The sequence below is a fragment of the Equus asinus genome, chromosome 4 (assembly GCF_041296235.1).
Source record: "Equus asinus isolate D_3611 breed Donkey chromosome 4, EquAss-T2T_v2, whole genome shotgun sequence".
Lineage (NCBI taxonomy): Eukaryota > Metazoa > Chordata > Mammalia > Perissodactyla > Equidae > Equus > Equus asinus.
Genome location: NC_091793.1, coordinates 137,893,111 through 137,916,234, shown reverse-complemented (window position 1 = coordinate 137,916,234; position 23,124 = coordinate 137,893,111). Strand labels below are relative to the sequence as shown.

The window sequence follows — 23,124 nt, the reverse complement described above, 5'->3', positions numbered from 1 at the left end:
TCCACAGAGTTGCGCAATCATCAACATTAACTAACTTTGGAATATTTTCATCATCCCCAAAAGAAACTCCATATTCACTAGCCATCACTCCCGAATTCCCATTCCCTGCCATCCGCTGACAACCTCTAATCTACTTTCCGTCTCTGCGAATTTGCGTATTCTGGACACTTCACACAAACAGAGGATTATGTTTTGACTTCTCTACTATCCTACACTTGGAGAAGTGAAGACGTGTATTTTTTGAGAAAGTTATAGAGTACAATGGAATTTGTTCATCAGACACTAAATCAGAAAACTAGCTAAAGTCTAGTTCAAATTTAGTTGTCATTTACTAATCACCTTGAAAAATAAATTAATTTACTGAGTCTCACTTTTACGTTAATGTCTACCCTTAGACTTCTGTGAATTATTCAAGGCTGTATAAATGTAAAGTAATAAAATTCATCTTTGAACTTCAGTCTCCTCATCTATAAAAAAAGTAATAATGGAATTTGCCATATCTAATCTGAAGGTTGTTATGGAGATTAGATACTACATACAAATGTGCTTTAAAAACTATAGTTATACAAATGTACAGTATTCAACACAGCTTTCTAAAACACACATGCTTTGTATTTTCCTATGGGAGAAAATTTATTTTTAAAGTAAAAAAGTATCCTTTTGTAAAAATAGAAAAATGCTCTGTAACATCTGAATCAAATCATCCATAAGTAAACCTAGATCCCACCAACAAACAGAAACTTAGCTACTGACTCTGCTTAATCAGGTCATCTGAGAAGCAAATGCCAAGACAGAATTGAACATGCAAGGGTTTTATTAGGAGAGAGACCTGCGAGGGGAAGCGGAGAGCTAAGCAAGGCAGGAGGAGCTGTCAGATCGTGAGGCAAGTCTGACCCCAAGTGAGTGAATGAGGGAAGGAGGACTCGGGGCAGGTGACGTGCTGAAGGTTACACAGCTAGCGGTGGAGCTCGTACCCCAACCCAGGCAACCCTGCTCCAGTGGTTATCTCTGAACCACCTAATTTCATAAATCCAGTCATATCATATATATTGCATATTATGTCACAATTGGGTACTCTGAGGCACCTGTTGGCTGACACCCAATGTTCCACTGACTTCTTTATCTACTCATATACAGAACCTGAAAACAAGCACCCTCCAAACATTCAAACATAAATCCAAACAAAAATTCATACACTGCTTAGCCCCCAAAGTACATATTTTTTCCTCTAATATTTTGACTTGAAAGAGCAGAGTCCAAAGTTTCATTACAGCTCACTAGCTGGAAAATTACTTCAAGCTAATGCTTTGGGCCTTCCAGGAAGGGAGCATCTTACATACCTCTTTTTTAAAATTGAGAAAGTAGTTGGACTGGTCAACATGAAAAATCTCGAGGGCTGACCTCCTTAAGTTGTAACGCCGTAGGTGAATCTCTCGAACTTGAGAATGAGGCCACTTGAAATCAAAGCCTACTCCTGAAAACAGAAGAAATCTTGTGACTGGGGCACCATATAAAGTTACTATGCAGAAAAATATCTCCCACTTCTGACAAAAGTAGCACTTAGGGAAAAGGAATTCAATTTTTGTATCATCAAATCTATTTGTTAAATTTAGTGGACATTTAAATGTTTCTTTTAAAACTATTTCAAAATTCCTTAGGTACTCTACTTCCTTTTCATGAGAAGAGAGAAAAATTATGAATATTGTATCTTAGAAACATTTTTCCTTTTCTCTTTCTGTTGGCATCTTAGATTTTAATATCCTTTTATTTTCAGATAAAGGATTAGGTGAGAAGCCTGTAAGAGTAAGTGTACATACAAATAAAATTGAGATTGTATTTTTTTTTTTTAAGATTTTTATTTTTTCCTTTTTCTCCCCAAAGCCCCCCAGTACATAGTTGTATATTCTTCGTTGTGGGTCCTTCTAGTTGTGGCACGTGGGACGCTGCCTCAGCGTGGTTTGATGAGCGGTGCCATGTCCGCGCCCAGGATTCAAACCAATGAAACACTGGGCCGCTTGCAGCGGAGCGCGCGAACTTAACCACTCGGCCACGGGGCCAGCCCCTGAGATTGTATTTTACAGCTTAAGTTTATAGCAATCCCTCTAGTTAAACCTTTTAAAAAACATTGATAATTTTAAAAAGCATCCCCTTCAATACATTGTTGAATAATTTAATCCCATACTGACTTTCCATTTCTCTTTGTACATGACAGACTACAATTCCACAGTCCCATCTTATTGCTTTCTTCTCATTAATGATTGATAAACAGGATACTTAACTATTGAACAACAGAAATTATTCCCCCAGAACTCCTCACCATCTTCTTTCTCAATGCTGCCATCATAGAAGTAAATGTGTTGAGTAGTGATTTCTAATCTGCCAGGAACCACATCAATCATTGTAATGAGTTCACAGTCTTCTGACAACACTAATTTTTCTTTTTGATCCTGTTCTTCTTTCTCATCACTGTAAAAACAAAAACCAACCAAACAAGCAAGAAACATCCAACAATGTGTTCTGTGTAAATGGAAAAGAATAACATATTCAAATACAAATCTTATGTCTGGAAAACTAGTATTCAAAGAGTATCCGAATTATCTACAAAAAAAATTCCATTGCATGTTAAATTACTAAAATATTATCCACGTAGTCTTATTACCTAATAACTTAATTTCAAAAAAATATTTTTTACATTTTAATTGTATATGACTCATTAAAACGAAATATAGTGAATCTTTAGTACTACTGGCAAAAGACAGTTCAAACACGCAGCAAGACCAGTCATGTCATTTGAGTTATATTTGGGAGCCATAAATTGACCCAGGGAACATAGGAATCTGTGAATAAAGGACTGCATCATTAGTGGTGCTTTGTAAATAATTATTAGAAGTACTCATTATCATTGATTCTTAAACTGTAAAATGAGACTTTTCAAGAGCAACTAAAACTAGAACATCATCACAGCGTTCCCTGACCGTGGAAGTGGAGAGAAACAAAAAGCTGCTATGCCAAACCTTCTCTTAGGAGGACTGTTTTCATTTATGTTTATTGGAGGGGATGCAGGGGAAGGGACAGCTTTCTGGGAGCCTCAGTGACTTTTAACTGCCAAGTATAGAAATGGGAACTCTGACCACTCATGGAATGTTATTCAATTTTATCCTTCAAGTCAGTTGCTCTCTGGTCCTAGATATTTCACACTGGACTCATCTCCAGGATAGCAATGACTAAGTCTAATTTGCTTTCCAATGGATTTCCATGAGCAAGCTCTATAAGTATCACCAACTTAAGTGGTAATACTACAACTCTTAACTTAAAGCTAAGCTTAAAAAAAAAAAATTCGGGGCCGGTCCCATGGGTAAGTGGTTAAGTTTGTGTGCTCCACTGTGGCAGCCCAGGGTTTCGCTGATTCGGATCCTGGGTGCAGACATGGCACCGCTCGTCAAGCCATGCTGAGGCAGTGTCCCACACAGCACAACCAGAAGGACCCACAACTAAAAATACACAACTATGTACCTGGGGGCTTTGGAGAGAAAAAGAAAAAAAAATTAAATCTTTAAAAAAAAGTTAAAAATTAAGGATGTTTTCTTAAACAGAGAAATTCCAATATTCACAGTGATGAAATGAAGAAATAAATGACCTAAGAGAGTAAACAGTCTGAAGGCTATTTATATTCTATGAAACAAAGTGTTTTGGCTTTTCAGTTTAAAATGAATGAGACTGACATCTATGGAATTCTCTAGTCATTGAAGAAAGAAAATAATATCTCTATAAAAAGGCTAACTAAACAATCTACCAAAGATAGCTCCCTAGATAACTATCCCTACCCAGTTCCCTGAAAATAATCAAAGAAATCTTTAAAAATTATTAAAATTATATGAACAAAAATCCTGCTCTGCCAACAAAGGATATTACTGAATCTGGTCAATCTGTAATATTAAAATAAGTTCCAAAGAAATACTTGCCATGTCTAGTTTATAATCCAAACAAAGTGATGTTTAGAATAAATCAAATACTTGAGACTTAGCTACTCATTCTTGGCTAAATATGAGGCTTTACAAACATAGAAAGTAAAAGTCAGGACAGATGTGTAAATCACCAAATTTGAATGCATTCCTATTCCACACTCAGATCCACTGGCAGAGTTGCAGTCTTACTGGATCAAGGGGTTCAAACACAAACACAAACTAATCACTGGTTGACCACCAAGCTATGATGTCCTAGGGGCAACCCCTAGCAGGCCAGGCTTTAAAAACAAAACAAAAATCTAATGAATACAGACATCACTGGCAACACACTGCAGGTAAAACAGACTCCACAGAAATAGTCTAGGAAATTCACTTAAACAAAGAAACCAAAATACAACAATAACAACCACCATTGAGGGAAGGGATCAGAAACCAGAGTGGCTACAATTTATCATCTAAAATGCAGTTTTCACAAAAATTATGAGACATACAAAGAAATAAGAAAGTATCAGCCATAAACACAAAAGCTCTAAAAAGAAACTGTCTCTAGGGGACCTTAGATGTTCAACTTAGTAGACAAAGACTTCAAAGTAGATATCATAAATACATCAAAAGAACTAAAGGAAACTACGTTTACAGAACTAAAACTCATTATGGGAACAAAGCCTATCAAATAGAAATTTTCAATAGAAAGACAGAAATTACATATTTTAAAAAGGAACCAAACGGAAAATTCTGGAATTGAAAATACAATAACTAAATGAAAAACTCACCAGAAGGACAGAACTGCATATTTGAACTTGCAAAAGAATGAGGGCTCTTGAAGATAGATCAAAAGAAACTGTCCAATTTGAAGAAGACAAAGAAAAAAGAATCAAGCAGAATAACGAAAGAGCCTCAGAGGGTCACCATCAAGCAAAACAACCTATGTGCAAAGGGATTCCCAAAAGGAGAGGACAGAGAAAAAGGACCAAAAACTCTATTTGAAGGAATAATGGCTGACAACTTCCCAAATATGAAAACAATTCATCTACACATCCAAGAAGTTCAGTGCACTCCAAGTAGGATAAACACAAAGATGCCCATACATGGACAAAAAGTCAAGTGTTGAAAGCCAAGAACAAAAAGAATAACCTACAAGCACCATTATACAGGACATCACAATAAGATTCACAGCACATCTCTCATCAGAAACAACAGAAGCCAGAAGGTAGTGGCATGAGATATTCAAATGCTGAAAGGAAAAGACTGTCAATCAGGCATTCTATATCCAGCAAAACTATCCACCCAAACAGAAAGCAATGGTCCTGGGAAAACTAGATAACCACATGCAAAAGAATGAACATGAACCCTTACATGAAGCCATATACAGAAATTAACTCAAAATGGATCAAAGACCTAAATGTAAGAAATAAAATACAAAACTCTTAGAAAAAAATAGACAAATGGGACTTCATCAAGATTAAAAACTTGTGCATTGAAGGATACCAACAACAAAGTGGAAGAAAACCCATTCAGTGGGAAAAAATTTTTGCAAATCATATATCTGATAAGGGATTTATACTTAGAATATACAGAGAACCCTTACAACTTAATAACTAAAAGACAACCCAATTAAAAAATGGATAAAGGATTTGCATAAAGATTTCTCCAAAAAAGACATATTTATAGATGGCCAGGAAATACATGAAAAGATGTTCAGCATCACTAGTCACCAGGAAAATGCAAATTAAAATCACAAGATACCACTTCAAATCTTCTAGAATGGTATAATAAATTAAGGGAAAAAAAGAATAACAAATGTTGGCATGGATCTGGAGAAATTAGAACCTCATACATTGCTCAGGAGAATGTAAAATGGTATAGTTATTGTGAAAACACAGTTTCACAATTCCTCAAAAGATTAAACATGTAACTACTAAATGATCAGCAAAGTTATTCCTAGTTATATATCCAAGACAACTGAAAACGTACATTGACACAAAAATTTGTACATGAACATTCAAGGCAATGTTAGTCACAAAAGTAAAAAAGTAGAAACAAACTAAATGTCCACCAATTGATGAATGGATGAACAAAGGTGGTCTATCCATACAATGGAATATTACTCAGCCATAAGAAGGAATGAACTACTGTTACACGCTACTACACGGAAGACCCTTGGAAACATTATACTGAATGAAATAAGCCAGACATAAAAGGCCACATACTGTATGAAATAGATGATAGGTCAAAGACAGGCAAATCTATAGGGCCAGAAAGCTGGTTAGTGGTTGTCAGGGGATGTGGGGAGGGAAAATTAGGACTGATGACTAAAAGGCACAAGATTTCCTTTCAGGGTGATGGAAATGTTTTGGAACTAGATAGTGGTGATGTTGCACAACTCTGTGAATATACTAAAAACTACTGAATTGTACACTTTAAAATAGTTAATTTTACGTTATGTGAATTTTCAAAAACCTATCTCAATTTTTTAAAAAAAGTAGCCAAGGGGCCGGCCCAGTGGTGCAGCGGTTAAGTTCGCACGTTCTGCTTCTCGGCGGCCTGGGGTTCGCAGGTTCGGATCCCGGGTGCGGACATGGCACCACTTGTCAAGCCATGCTGTGGCAGGTGTCCCATGTATAAAGTAGAGGAAGATGGGCATGGATGTTAGTTCAGGGCCAGGCTTCCTCAGCAAAAAGAGGAGGACTGGCAGTAAAAAAAAAAAAAAGTAGCCAAAAATGAAGGCAAAATAAAGATTTCTACAGATAACAAAGATTGAGAGAATTTGTGGCTATTAGACATTCCTTACAAGAAATACTAACGGAAGTCCTGCAGGCTGAAAGGAAAGGACACTAGATGTACACAAAGAAATAAGTATGATAGTATACATGTGATAAATAAGTACGTATGATAAAATGATAATTATGTAGGCAAATATAAAATATAGTTACATACCTTTCTCTTTTCTTCCCTTAACTGATTTAATGATAACTGCATAAAACAATAACTATAAACTGTTTTCTTGGGCATAAAACATATAAAGGTCTAATATTTGTCACAATAACAACACAAAGGAGAGACGAGGAAATGAACGTATTTTATATCTGCTAAGGGGAAGTTTTTAAAATACAAATTTGAAATTTAAAATATATTTAAAGCTATTCAGGTTATATATTTCTTCCTGAGGGAGGTTTGGTAATTTGCATTTTTCAAGGAATTTGTCCATTTAAGTTGTCAAATTTATTGGCATAAAGTTGTCATTTCTTTTTAGTCATTTTAATATTTGTAGTGTTACCTCCTCTTTCATTCCTGATATTGGTAATTTATGTTATATTTCTTTCCTAACCAGTCTGGCTAAAGGTTTATTGTTTTGTTATCTGTTTTTTAATAACCAGCTTTTGTCTTCTCTGATCTTTCTATTTGTTTTTTGGTTTGCTCTTTCATGTATTTCTGCTTTTATTCTTTTTAATTTCTTCCTTTCACTTAAAGAGTTTATATTTCATGCTGTACTTTCCATCTAAACACAGCTTTAGCTGCATCCCATAAATTCGATACGTTATGTTTCCATTATCATTCAGTTCAAAATATTTCTAGTTTCAAGGTCCAGCTCCAAGTTATCCCAGCTCTAAGAAGGTTCCTCAATAACCTCAGTTAACACTGACGGACTCCCACCAACTGATACAGCAGTAACTAGGGGCCCTGGAAATGCATAGCATTAGAATTTCAAGGAAGTATCTTCCACAATTTCACAGTCCCATTTTTCAGAACAAAATAATTTTAAATTCTTCCAAATACTTATACATACATATTTACTCTGGCTGTTATTTCCTCTTCAGGAAGATCTAATTTATCCTCCTCCATATCACTAACTTTTACTTGTTTCACCACTTCCAAAAGCAATGAATCACTGGAAGGCTGTGACTGCTGGACACCTGTTTAAACACAAAATAGCTATTAAACACAATATAGCCCTTCTGTAATTTCTGATTGTTAATTATATGATAATAATGTATATTATAAGTAAAGAAGGTACTTGAAATTTTCTAAGATAAAAAAACTAATTTACTACAGAAAAGTCATTATACATGATTTAGAGTAATCTATGCTGTTTGTGATTTTTAAAATTACTATACATATAATAAAAGGAATAAATGTTTTAAAATATGATATCTATTTTTAATGGTGGTATTATGTAAGTTTCAGAAATAGGACAATTAATCTCTAATCAAATTCACTTCTAAAGCATGCCAATAAGTAAGTCAAAGAAAGAAGTATTCTCATTGTACTAACAGAACTATTTTTACTATGCAATTGTACTAAAAAAATACTAAGAAAGAAGTGACACATTATCTTGCATTGGAAGATAATACACAGAACAAGAGCTAAACTGTTCCGTTCTGGAGCACAGGGAATTTAATAGATAATTCTGACACATATCTATGCAACAAATGTAACGCATTTTATAAACTGTGAATTTTGTAAGAGAGCAGGACTAGCGTAAAGGAAAGAACACGGGCTGAGAGGTGGTCAATCCAGATTTAAACTCTGTTCTGCCATTTATTAACCATATGACTCCTCTCTGAATTGATGTTTCTGTGACTGTAAAATGGAGATACATCACATTACACAAAAAATAAATGGTAGCTATTATTATTGTAATCGACCTCTCAATTATCTGATTGGCATAAGGACAGTAATAACAATGTATGCATAATTTATAGGTAGGACTGGAAAAAATTTATATATATAACTACGAATAAAGACATTTCATTTGTGGGAAATAAAAATAATTTATGCTAAATAACAAAATACTATAAATATGACAAATCTACCTTTAATTTCTCAAACAGTATCCTTGCTCAGACGTATGAAATGAATCAGCCTAACGGACAGTTGCATTTTTCTGTGTCAATCTCCCTTGATCACACCTTTCTCTACACTAGGAAGTACTGGCTCACACTTTCCCTGGAACAACTAACTATTTCTATGGAACACGTTTTTTTCCTGTGATCTAATGTAAGGAAAAATTTATTGTTAAACATTTAATTAAACAAAGCACGTGACAGTGCAATAAAAACTGAAAAGCAGGAAGTCTAGATAATCTGATACAAATAGAAAACTGACTTTATGTAGATGGATGACTACTCCAGTAAGAGTGTAAGCTGAAAATCTGATGGGAGATTGGTGAGTAAACTGAGGGCGGGAAGGACGGCAGGAACGGGGGCCAGTTGGGACACCATTCTAAGTTTGGGAAAAGACAGCACCAAGCTAAGCCTTGGCAATAGCAAAGAGAATGCATATAAGGAAAAACATTCAAAATATACGTAAGAGAAAGAATTAACAGGACATTGTACCTAACGAGCTATTCTGTGTAGGGATTAAGAGGCGTGAGGACAGACTCATAGTTAATACTAATGATTTAAGCATGAGTAACTAATAGATGGAGACAATGATAACTACATTACAAGATACAAGAGAAGCAGAATGTGGGGTGAGGCGTAGACAAAGGGGCAAAGATAAGGAACTCAGTTTCAGGAATGTTTTATGGAAGCCCCTGTGGAAGAATCCCAACAGGCAGCTGGGAACCTTGGTCTAAAGTTCAAAAGGCAGGTGAGAATTAGAAACACAGGTGGGAAAGTATCACTTTATATATACGTAATGTATCATTAAATATATACTGTAATACAGTGGTGAAGCCAAGAGATCACCATCTCGTAGGGAGCGCAGGTAAAAGGCAAGACAGCCAGGCATAGCTCTGGGAACACTATCATTTAAAACGCGAACAGGAAAAAGGGTCAAGCAAAAAAGACTAAAACACGGTAAGAAAAGGAGGAGGTTAAGCATCAGTGCTAAGAAAGAAATACACTTAAGGAGGATAACTACCAATGCTTCAGAGACCTTGGAAGTAGGACTAAAAATAAGCTGTTGCATCTGGCAATCAGAAAAGATTATTTCTAATGAAGAAGTGTGGACAAAAAAATTTTCTAAAACTAGGGGCCAGCCCAGTGGCACAGTGGTTAAGTTTGCACATTCTGCTTTGGTGGCCCAGGGTTCACTGGTTCAGATCCCGGATGTGGACCTACCCATTGCTAGTAAGCCATGCTGAGGTGGCATCCCAGATCTAAAATAGAGGAAGATGGGCACGGATGTTAGCTCAGGGCCAGTCTTCCTCAGCAAAAAGAGGAGGATTGGGGGTAGATGTTAGCTCAGGGCTAATCTTTCTCAAAAAAAAATATTTCTAAACCCAAATATTTTTTTTTTTAAAAGATTTTATTTTTTCTTTTTTCTCCCCAAAGCCCCCCAGTACATAGTTGTATATTTCTTATTGTGGGTCCTTCTAGTTGTGGCATGTGGGACGCTGCCTCAGCGTGGTTTGATGAGCAGAGCCATGTCCGCGCCCAGGTTTCGAACCAATGAAACACTGGGCCGCCTGCAGCGGAGCGCGTGAACTTAACCACTCGGCCACGGGGCCAGCCCCTAAACCCAAATATTTTTAATGATACATTTAAGAATACACTTTCTGGGGCTGGCTCCATGGCTGAGTGGTTAAAGTTCCATGTGCTCTGCTTTGGTGGCCCAGGGTTTGTGCATTCGGATCCTGGGTGCAGACCTACTGCACTCATCAGCCATGCTGTGGAGGCATCCTACATACAAAATAGAGAAAGACTGGGACAGATGTTAGCTCAGGGCTAATCTTCCTCAAGTAAAAAAAAGAGGAGGATTGGTAACAGGTGTTAGCAGAGGGTAAATCTTTCTCAAAAAAAAAAAAAGAACATACTTTCTTTTCGACTATTGAAATTACATAATTTACAAGTGGATGTGTTCTAAAAGATACTTCACAAATCACTTTGGAATTCATAATGAACTTTCCATCAAAAATTTTATGAATAATGGTTAACTTTGAAGGTTAGCCCATAATGTAAAGACTATTCTGTACATATGCAATGGGATACTTACAAAGCAGTACTGGGATAAGTGAAACAAAATGAAATAAGAAAATATTTCTTTAGAAAACCACCATGAATTCTGGCAGCTGATGAAAATATTTATACACAAATGCAAAGAGTAGGTAGAACATTGTGCAGTTAATTCTGATGCATACTTCAGGCAACTATAAAGAGTTCTAAAGACTGATACCACTGGTTTTGTACTATTTCCAAGTTCACTTTGAAATGCATGAATTTTTTCTTCTGTACAATTATACTGTCAACCATTATACTTGGGCTAATTTTGAAAACTGTAAAGAGAAAAAGAGAAAAAAAGATAGGACACTGGTTTTCTTGGACTTAAAACAATTGAGACCAAGAAGAAGGGACACAAAATTCTATCTGTGTACATGTGCAGAGGGGTGAGAAGGAGAGGTAGAGAGACAGGGAATTTCCTGGGGTGGGACCTCTTGGCAAAAATGGAGAAAAAATAGGGAACACTAACTCCTTAAATATTAGATTCAAGTCATTCACCAGAACATGTTTTCTGGTGATAAGCACCATCAAATTTCAAGGAGGAGATGAAGAATAACAGTTTCAGAGGACGTGCAGGAAGACCCAACTGCCTGTTCCTATCGAAGATACTCTCCAAGTTAGTGTTTGTATCATGGGTAGGTGCATTATTTTGCATTAAGGAAAATCACTTACTGTGTCTGATTTACCTTAGAATGTAAGACCCTAAATGGCAGGCATCATAGCTCTTTAGATTAATTTCACGCCATCAACTGTATTGGCCAATATATTAAGGCAATTTTAAGAAGTAATATTTAAAAACTGGTACTCATTTCATCTATAACTTAGTCTTGGAACACAAGGTGCACAGGTGGTTATGGTCAAGTAACTACAATTTAGTATACACATAACTGGTCAATGACTCTTAACAATCAATATTTTTGAGTATTTCACAGACCTCTCTTCAAAAAGGAAGAGATGCCAAGTCAAATGGTTAGAAAGAAAGGGCTTCCTAAAGAATTGTAGTCACTCTTTAAAATCTGTTCTGAAATATTGCTAAGGCTATGTATTTTTAAGCACTGTTTTCCTAGAAAAAGTCATTGGCCCATCTAAGATATTAAGTGTCTAGAGTTCTATAAGAAGAACAGGTTATAGAAGAAAGATCTAAAGAGTTGCTAAGATTTCTAAATACGTTTGACATCAGGCTCAGTCGTGGTAAGCAAAAGGCTACGGGAAAAGGCCTACTGTTTCACCGTACCATAACAGATATAAGAGACAATGCGTTTCACATGAACTACAGTATAAGTTTATGATTTTAAATTATGTTTTACTTTGAAAAATTACAATCAATAGAAATAGAAAGTCATCTTAATTTAGGCCAAAGGTAACAGCATTTAACATATACAACCATTTAAATATGAATTATAAAATGTCACTCCTTTCATGAGGAAATACTTTTGAAACAATTAATAAAAACAATAACCAACCCCATCAACATCTTCACCATCCTCAATGAATAATTAAACAGCCAACGGAACTCACCTAGATTATCTCTCAAAGCACTAGCTTCCTCATGGGTTTTGAAGTTATAATTCGGTACCAATTTAAGTCTCATGCGGGAATAATTTTCTACATTAGCTAGTTTCCAGTGAATTGGATTTTGTTTCCTACAAATATTCATAAGTAAACATGGAAAATTATTTAGCTTAAAGTTACAAAGATAGGTTGATCAAAACACAGTAAAAGTATCAGGTACTTTACATTTTTTAGCATCATTTTATAAAAACATTCATATTTATAATCTCATTTGACCTAAACAACACTGAGAGAAAACCAACATGAGTAGAAATAGCTATAGTTTATACACGAGGAATCTAAGACAGGCTAAACTATTTGCACAAGATGCCATATGGTTTACAGGTAGCAGAAATAAGATTGGTACATAAACCTTCACACTTATAGCCTAATATATTTTACTCTTTCATGGTTATATGGAAGTTCTTAACTACCTATACGAGTTTATTCCAAATACAGTTTTCAAAATAAAATAATTTTACTACAGATGAAGATAATATAATTGCAAATGGATCAAAGATTTAAATATAAGATTTAAAACTCTCAGAAGAAAAGACAGGGGTAAATCTTCATGACCTTGGATTTGGGAATGGTTTCTTTGACATGACGTCAAAAATACAAACAACAAAAGAAAGAGATAAATTGCACTTCAAAATTCAAAACTTTTGTGCAGCAAAGGCCACTATGCAGAAAGTGAAAAGATGGGGCCAGCCCTGTGGCCAAGTGGTTGGGTTCTCAGGCTCTGCTTCGGTGGCCCAGGGTTTGCCAGTTCGGACCATGGGTGCAGACCTACACACCGCTCATCAAGCCATGGTGTGGTGGGATTCCACACAGAGGAACTAGAATGACCTCCCACTAGCATTGTGCTGGGGCTTTGGAGGGGAGGGGAGGGGGAGAGGAAACTGGCAAAAGATGTTAGCTCAGGGCCAATCTCCTCACCAAAAAAAAAAAAAGAGGCTGTAGCACAATAGGCTGCCATTAAAAAAAAAAGTGAAAAGACAATCTACATATTTACAAATAATATCTGAAGAGGGTATATTATTGAGAATATAAAAAGAATTCTTACACAGAAAAAGAACTCAACCACAAAAAGTCAAACAACCCAATTTAAAAATGGGCAAAGGACTTGAATAGACATTTCTTCAAAGAAGGAGGAAAAGTTATAAATGGCCAACAAGTACATAAAAAGACGCTAACGTCATTAGGTAAATGCAACAAAATCATAAGATCTCACTTCATACTCAGTAGGATGGTCATAATAAAAAACTTGGAAAATGACAAGTATTGATAAGGTTGTAGAGAAACTGGAACCCTCACACATTGCTGATGGGAATACAAAATGGTACAGCTGCTGTGAAAAACACTTTGGCAATTCCTTAGTCAGTTCAACACAGAATTACCATATGACCCAGCAATTCCACTCTTAGGCACATACCCAAGAGAATTAAAAACAGGTGTTGAAACAAGCACGTGTTTGCAAACATTCATAGTAATACTATTCACAACAGTCACAAGGAAAAAAACCCAAATGTCCATCACCTGATGAATGAATAGAAACAATGTGGTATATCCATACAATGAAACATTATTTGGCCACAAAAAAGGAAAGAGTACCAATGCACGCTACAACATAATGAAAACATTATGCTAAGTGAAAGGAGCCAGACACAATAGGCCACATATTGCGTAATTCTATTTATATGAAATATCCAGTATAGGCAAATCCATAGAGACAGAAAGCAGATTGGTGGTTGCCAGGGGCTGGGGGACAGGATAACAGGCAGTGACTACTTAATGGGTCCAGGGTTTCTTTTTTTTTGTTTTCTGCTGAGGAAGATTAGCCGTGAGCTAACATCTGTGCCAATCCTCCTCTACTTTATGTGTGGGTCACCACCACAGCAAGGCTGATGCATGGTGTAGGACTGTGCCTAGGATCTGAATCTGTGAACTTGGGCCACCGAAGTGGAGTGTGCCAAACTTAACCACTACACCACAGAGCTGGCCCCCAGGGTTTCTTTTTGATGTGATGAAAATGTTCTGAAGCTGAACAGTGGTGATGATTACACAACATTATGAACGTACTTAATGCCACTAAATTGTACATTTTAAAATGGTTGAAATAGTAGATTTTATATATGTGTATTTTACCCAATAAAAAAAGGGCTGAAAAAATTACATGTATATAAAATAATTAAGCAAAACAGAAGCGACTTAGGATCAAGTAAAGAAAACGTAAAATATTTAAACACATAGCATCACTAACCCCAGATCAAAGAGATGGTGTCAGTAAGACAGAAGTAAACTGATTCAAAACAACTTCTATATCAAAGGGCAAAAGGAAAGAAAATAACTCCATTGTGAAAAACATACACAAACAGGGCTCTAAACATACCAGACACGTAATTCACAAAAACAATCTAATTAATTAAAAGCAGTCTTCTATAAATTGGACATTTTAAAAATTGGACTGGAGAGGCCATTGGCTCAGAAAGTTCTAGACCAGAGTTCTAAAGAAAAAAGAGTATTTAATAAATGATGTATTCCTACCTTTCAGCCCAAGGTCCCCTCTCACATGTAAGATAGAGCTGTACTGCCTTCCAGCGTCTCAGAGCGGCTAACTGTTGACTGCTAAGTTGTTTAAGCATATTATTATACCTCAAGTTCTCTTGGCGTGCTTTCCGATTAAATGGTTCCACAAAAAACTCCTGAAAGAAACAGCAATAAATAATAGCATTGAATCATATATTTACAGGTATATTTAAATTTAATACAATAATTTAAAAAATTTGGCCTACTATCATGCAGTAAAAGAAGGAAGCTGGTAACCAAGAGAATTTTCTTATTCCATCAGAATCATTTTCTTTAATGAAGCATATGATTCTAGCTATAATCTATTTGTATTTTTTTAAAACTTAAAAAACTAACTAAGAAACAGGTGAAGAACTGCAGAAATGTAAAGTATCTCAACATAGGATTTTTGAGCTCAGTATTACCCTCACACTGTCAAGTGAAATGATTTTCTTTTGGGATCTTTTGATTTATAAGGCATCTGGAATGAAATGCAAGTTTAAATAGAGGGAAGAGGAACCACATTTCACACTACTATTGATGGCCCGAAAGGCAATGCCAGAGACACAGAAATCTACAGGGGCCAATCTCTCACAGTGAAAACTTCCATCATGGAGACTGCTGCTCTCTGAACAACATCCTAGCTGGCAAATTAATTCACATACTCATTCCAGTTTTCAGGATACAACAGATTCTGATAATAGGTTCCACCAAGATATAACTATAAGCCCTGAAACTACAGTTTTACAGTTTTCAAAGAGACAAATGGTAAGACTGCCTTATCTAACTCACATTGAAATTCATCTATTAGGAACTAAAATGACAGTATTAATGTTTCAAACAAATCAACACTGTATTACATTAAAAAGGACAGTTAAAGACACGGATTTAAAAGATATCTTTTAGAGAGAAGTACAGCAGTGTGTGACGAAGAACACAAGCTTTGGAGTTAGACTGGGTACAAATCTTAGCTACTTAATTCTCCGAGGCTCAGAATCATCATCAAGGTAAGATGAGGTTGACAATATTGTCATCATAAAGATTAAGATTTAAAGTGCTTAATATTTGTGCCGGAAAAGTAGCAAGCTCTCAGTAAACTGCAGTTGTTACTAATACAATTGTTATTGTGATCATTACTGGACTCTGGGAAATCAATGATTTGGGATACAGTGTTACCAAACATTTAAAACAGATCATTGCTGAGAAAATCGAAGAAGTCATGACAGCTTCATGATAATTAAACATCAATTTCACAGTTTTTTGAAGTTCAAACATAGAAAGATATTCTTAAATTAAGCTTTTCTAGAAAGGCTAAAGGTGAAGTCATAGAAAAAAATGTTGGTTGGAATAGAAATTGGTAGAATTTCTATGAAGGCAACGTAACAGTATTTATCATAAGTGCTGCATACCAGTAACTCCACTTATCCTCGGAAAGTCATCCTGGATAAGCACAAAAATATGATTATAGAGATGATTAATACTATTTATAATAAAGAAAAAACGGGTAAATTAGGTCCAAAACTGGGAAATAAATTTAACACATGTTCTCATATATAATATAGTGGAATACTAGACAGTCATAAAATGACATGAAAAGATGTTCACAACATATTTTAAGAAAAGAGTAGCAAATGAAACTGAAAGATTTTGGTTTGGTGCATTTGAGGCCTTCCCGTTTTCTAATGTAAGTGCTTCATGCTATAAATTTCCCTCTAAGCACTGATATACTTCCAGCCTCCTTAGAGATATGTACTATCAGCTTAATAGACTTTTCACATAATTGCTATGTATAGAACATTTTGATATTAATTTTTTGTTACTGATCAGTGTTTTTTTCCAATGCTGAAATAATTTTCAGGCAAATGACAGAAAATACTATTTGTTTTCAAAGTTCAGACTTGTTATTACTCTCATTTGAATATTAAATACTTGAAATCAACATTAAAAACTGGATACTAAAAATACTGAATAATTTTACCTGAAACTTCAGCTTGCTTTCTCCTCCCTCCCGGTCTCGTTTGTGCATATTCACCATTAAGGCTTCATAACAATCCTTCCAATAAAGTGCCATGTTCTCATGACCATCATAAAACGTATGGCTCTCATACTGCTTCATATAAGGTACAATCTTGTAAAAAATATATATGCAAAATTTAATATATATTTTCATAAAAATGGCAATTTAGTAGAAAAATCTTACTCAAAAAAGATAAAACTTACATATTTTTCAATGTAAACTTGCCATTCATTTGAACTGCAATATTCTTGAAAATCTTCAAAAAATGAAGAGCTACCATTGGTAAAAGGTAAAGAAGGCAGGTGCAAGTTCATGAAGAGCAGCTCATAAATTTTGGAAACCAGGGTACGGACAAGGGGAATCAGAAACGAGTAGGTTTCAGTCTGCTCCTTGACTGACTGGCTTAGAACGTGTTCCAGCTTCCCCAAAATGTAACACGCTTCATCCTGATTTTCAATCACTTTGGTCTGAAGAAGTGTGTTTAGCTTAGCTGATGCCATTGCACAAACCTGGAAGAAAATAGCTTAGGTGAGAAAGAGCAGAATAAAACAGACAATGAGTGACAGCAATAGTTCTTTGGCTCTTATTGAAGTCGTTTCTTTAAATATATAATAAAAGGAACCCATATTTAATTTGGAATATACAGAAAACTTGTGATGGATAATTAATCACTCCAATGTCCATTCTACTGCTTCTTATAGTTTCTAAGGATACAAGGGTGATTCCATCTTTTGTTCCAACAATAGATCCTAAAAGATATAAGCCGAACAGAAAATCCAACCTCTTGCCACAGTGACTGGTCCAGGAACTCATCTTTCAGCCAACTCATGGCACTGCCTTTGTCACAGGGATTCCTTCAGGCATAGCTTCATCAGTGCGAGTTCAGAATTCTGACACAGTAACTGTCAAGAACCGTGAAGGGTCTCTGATGCTAACTCACCTCCAACTTAACAAGTTAGTCTACCAGAGTTTCACAGATGCTGGCAGAAGACACGAGACTCCTCGGTCAGAGACACGGATCACAGCATTAACAACAGCTGGAACATCAGCATTCTCCCTAGTTCCCCGAACTGCAATTCCCACGGCGAGAGAGTAACAGGACTAGATGGTGCCCGTGCACACAGTGGTTGTGTCACAGGAGTGCAACCCAGAGCAGAAGGAACTCAAATCTCTTACAGTGGGGACTGTGCCCAAACTTTGCCTTGGAGGGAGACATTATCTTTATTATATCGAACAGTAAACGAACCTGCCTTTTGCTCTGGAGGGAGACATGATCTCTGTCTTCCAATCCTCAAAAAGACAGTTTATAACAAAGGCATGCAGTGCCTCTTTTCAGATGTGCAGAACACAAGAGATCCCCGAAGAACTGCCTGCCAACAATGACTGCAGGAAGAAGCACTCTCTGTCTCTAGATTTGAATGGGGAAGCACGTAGCCTCAACTGCTGTTGGCAGCCATTTTGTGACAATAAGGGCAGCCAGCTTAAGATAAGCTGACACAAGCTGGAGAGCAATCCTGTGAGAACAGCAAATAAAGGGAACTGGATCCTTGACTGAATCATGCCTTAAACTCCTACTAACTATTGAATTTTCAACTATATGAGCCAACAAATCCTCAACTGCGTTGATTTGAGTTGATATTTGTTATTTGGAATCAAAGGCATTCTGTTACAGAAGGGACAGGTTTGTAGGAGACTGAGTCCTTGATCAGAAATCTAATTACCCTTAAAGTTCCAAGAAAATACATATTCAGGGCACAAACTGAGGCAAAGGAATACTCTATATTACTCTTAAGCTTTAGCTTTAAACTCCAACTGAGAAAGGGGCCTCATTCTGTCTAGGCGAGAGAAAGAGCCAAGCTTTAAAAACCACAGCAGGACAAATGTGCTTCCTTTTCCCTCTTAACCCTAGAATCCAGTTTTGCATCTTATTACTTAAAAAAAAAAAGAGAGAGAAAGAGAGAAAGAAAGTATTAGAACCTGACATCACTTTAATAATGTATTTGTGCCAAAAGCTGATCTGAGCTGTGCACACAGGCCTTCGCAGGCCAAGACAAGAAGCAGGGACCCAGGCAGCCCTTCCACGCAAGCCTTAAAGCAGCATACGGCGTCAGAGGAAACAGTCTCTAAGACAGCTCAAAACTAACTTTTCTACTTTTACCTTAAGCTTCTACTAGTGAAGCTTCTCTGCCCTTCTCAGATTTTCCCCTAAACTTTTCACTTTAGCCTTTGAATTTGACTAAAGCAGCTTAATTCAAATAGAGGCCAACAAACGTAAGAAAAAATATCATAAAACCCCATCATCCAGGAAACACCAATGCTAACATTCTGGGCTTTTTGCTATGTGTTTTTAAAAATACTTCTTACATAAAAAGTTGAATATTCGGTGCTTTGCTTTTAACTTAATATGATGGTACTACATAAACACTAAGTTTATGTTTTACCTAAAAGTATAAAGATACATTTGATGAATATAAAAGAAGCTACTTGACCATCACTTTAATTTTGGGAAATCCTGACATTTTATGGGAAATCTTCTAACGCTTAAATACTGGCAATTAAATAACATATACGGGCCAATCAAAACAAGTTTGCTGTCAGATTCCCTGTGCAGGCAGCTCCACTTAAACCTGCATGAGGGAAGAGGCTCCTCCCCCAGCCCCTAACACGCACAGCCTCGGGGAATATGCTTCTGCTCCTGAGAGAATGAAAGCCAACAACTTGCTAGTGAGAAAGGTTCCAGGTCACTAACTACGGTAGACAGGATCAGCCTATTTATTTAACAAGTATTTATAATAGAGCCCTACCATGGGACGGGCACTGGATATTTAATGCTGAACAAATTAAAGAAACAGACATTTTATTTAGGGAAACTTCATCAAAGAGAAAAACACTGAGGGTGACTAGGAGTGGAACAAAAATAGAGTGCTAACATCTGAAATAAATAACTATGTGGCATCCTGGCTGCAACTGCTTTAACTGCTATCAGGCTAATATTGATGAAAAAGCCAAAAAAGCTATCCTCATTCTAGTTCTAAGTGGAGAAACAAAGCACACTACAGTGAACATACGTTTACAAGGATTGTCTGGTCTTTTACCATGCTACCTCAGGATACGGTTTTAGAGTAGAACTACTAGATAAAGAGTACCGTAATTTTTTTAAAGTTCTTGGTTCATATATTTTCAAACTGCATTTAAAAGGGGGTACAACTCAAATTTCCACCATCCATGGATCAGAATGACCATTTTCTGTTTAACTTTTCTGCATTTTCTACGTTTTCTATAATGAACATGTGTTACTTTTATGATTATGAAAAAAACTATCTTAAAAAAATGAGTAACACAGGGAAATGAGTTTGATACAATTGTAAGAGAAAGAAAAAGAACACAAAATTATCAAAATATATTATGATTTCAATCATCTGAAAAAATAGGCGCATAAGAAAAAATACTAAATATAGAAGTTGTTTCCTCTTAGGCTACGGCACAATGAATTTAATTAATTATTTAATTTTTAAAGATTTTAGTTTTTTCCTTTTTCTCCCCAAAGCCCCCCAATACATAGTTGTGTATTCTTAGCTGTGGGTTCTTCCAGTTGTGGCATGTGGGATGCCACCTCAGCATGGCCTGACAGCGGTGCTATGTCCACGCCCAGGATTTGAACTGGCGAATCCCTGGGCCGCCACAGTGGAGCGCATGAACTTAACCACTCAGCCATGGGGTCAGCCCCTTAACGAATTTATTTATTTTTTTCTCTTTTTGTGTATTTTCCACAATGAGCATGTGTTACTTTTACAATTGTAAAAAAATATCTATTGAAAAGTATGGCTTTTTAATTTATTTTTGTTTTTTATTTATTTATTTTTTGGCGAGGAAGACTGGCCTTGAGCTAACATCTGTTGCCAATCTTCCTCTTTTTGCTTGAGGAAGATTTGCCCTGAGCTAACAGCTGTGCCAATCTTCCTCTATTTTTCATATGTGGAATGCCACCATAGCATGGCTTGATGAGCAGTGGGTAGGTCCACACCCAGCATCCAAACCTGTGAACCCTGGGCCACCAAAGCGGAGCACACAAACTCAACCACTACACCACCAGGCTGGCCGCAAAGTATGGCTTTTTTAAAACAAGGCAATCGTATGGAATTTTAACCTCCTCATGTTCTTATCAATATTATAGCAAGTTTATATATCTTAGAAATACATAATACATCTCCACCGAGACCCCCTTGCCCCAAGTACTTAAAATTCCAGTATCAAAAGAAAATAAACAGGGCCAGGTAAACAGCTAAGGGACACATGTCATGACTAATCCAACCGAGGTCACCACAAGCATCCAATGTAAATGGAAAGATGACAGACTAAAATGCACATGGAACTTTTCCAACTTTTAAAAATTTTAATTAAAAATAGAAACAAAAAATGTTCCTTGGGTCTATATTTTATTTATGTTTATTTCAGAAACCTAGTACAATGCTAACATTTGGTAGGTACTCAGTGAGTCTTTGACGAATGAAAATATACGAAATAAATGTGAAACTGGATTAGTAGCTTAATAGAGTAATAGAAAAAGATTTTGAAAGGAACAATTTAAAAATCGTTTTCCTAAAAATGCAAGCCCCAAACTGTCCATGTACAAACAGCCTATGCAGGCTGCACAGCAGCACTAAATACAGATGACATGAGCAATGCCTTCTAACATAAGCCATGTGTGCGAATCCTTCATACGGAAACCTTAAAATTATATGGAGTGATAAACATCAGGGAGAGATAATTAGCTGCCTCTCAACTTCTTTCTGATCTCAAAACCGAAACGTAACTGAAATCACAGATATTTTTTTGAACTAATTAAAAAAATTAAAATATCGAAAACATTTTATCATTTAGTTATCACACAAATAATTCCTATGTTGCATGAAAGTAGAGAAAATAATGTAAAAGAACTGACAAACCTGCAAATTACCCCTTCCAATGAATCCTAGAAGCAACTGGATTTGAATTTGAGAGAGTTTTACCCATACTGGACTTTCCGAATACCAAACTGAGAGACCATCGAAGAGCTGCATCATATTCTCTAAAAGCTGTCACAAAGGAAAAATTGAGAAATAAAAACACTCAGTTTGTAAATCTTCCAATGAGGCGTGTTCCACAACAGAAATGCAAATCATAAATATTTCAAAAATGGTTCAATGTTCAGTTGGCAAAAGCGAAAAGAACTATCCGAGTAAGAGCTAACAAAACCTGACTTTTACCACATCCTATCCATGTTCATTGCTTCCGACTAAATACCAATGCTCTGAAAAGAGGGAGTACAAAATTTCTTTCCTTGAATAAAGTCCTCCACTACCAGAAAAGAATTTCAAAGAGGTCTTACTGCACCTTCTCCGTCCACACGTTTGGATTAACCAGCCCCTCTGACTGCAGGAAGTCCTGTACGATCAGCATGAGCCGGAAGGCATTCTCAGCAGTTACCGGATTAGTTTTTGCCTCTCTGTTCTCTGTGACTGTCCATTCTAACATCTTCTGCAGCAAACTAAGTGTAAAACAAAGTCCTCTTAAAACAATTTCAAGTTTAGAGAAATCGCAGGACATGGAAAAAAGACCCAGTTACTTATGAACAGGACTGTATCTCCAAAGATACACTACTACTGGCAGGTATCATAAGACATTGTGGATGGAATTTAGTAACAATGAAGCAACTTTTAATCTTTGGAGTATCTATTTTTAATACACCTAATACTAAAAGGCAAAGAAAAAGTTACCTGTTTGACTTGACCATAAAATAGCTATGAAAATAATTCACATTCCAGTCTCCCTAAGATAGTCCAGAGTTTCTTTAAAGCTGAAATTGGAAAGACGAGGGTAGAAAGCCTAACCCTGTGGAAAAACAGAGAAGTGTTCTCCCCGAGTATGCTAATGTTACAGAGTTCTCTCAGATGCAGAGAACTCAGCCCTTTGGAGAAGCAATTTTCATGAAAAGACTACTCCCTTCCCTCAGCATGGAAACACTCAAATTCGGATAAGACTGTAGAAGACAAGGCACCAAGTGCTTAGACACTGCAGCAAACAATTTAAACAAGGAACA

The 23,124-nt window shown here is 36.3% G+C and overlaps 1 protein-coding gene across 9 annotated transcripts in view; it reads right to left on the bottom strand.

The window, feature by feature from the left end:
• The window catches only part of NBEAL1 (neurobeachin like 1), a 153,571-nt gene that overhangs the window by 38,081 nt on the left and 92,366 nt on the right, over nucleotides 1-23,124 (bottom strand). For all 9 annotated transcript variants that reach the window (XM_044768406.2, XM_044768402.2, XM_044768408.2 and 6 more), the window contains 9 exons: nucleotides 22,419-22,572; nucleotides 21,992-22,120; nucleotides 17,249-17,554; nucleotides 17,007-17,156; nucleotides 15,008-15,165; nucleotides 12,428-12,552; nucleotides 7,753-7,879; nucleotides 2,318-2,466; nucleotides 1,341-1,474 (listed from right to left, as the gene is read on the bottom strand). In XM_044768406.2, the coding sequence (XP_044624341.1) occupies nucleotides 1,341-1,474; nucleotides 2,318-2,466; nucleotides 7,753-7,879; nucleotides 12,428-12,552; nucleotides 15,008-15,165; nucleotides 17,007-17,156; nucleotides 17,249-17,554; nucleotides 21,992-22,120; nucleotides 22,419-22,572 (1,432 nt within the window). The remainder of the gene's footprint in view (nucleotides 1-1,340; nucleotides 1,475-2,317; nucleotides 2,467-7,752; nucleotides 7,880-12,427; nucleotides 12,553-15,007; nucleotides 15,166-17,006; nucleotides 17,157-17,248; nucleotides 17,555-21,991; nucleotides 22,121-22,418; nucleotides 22,573-23,124) is intronic.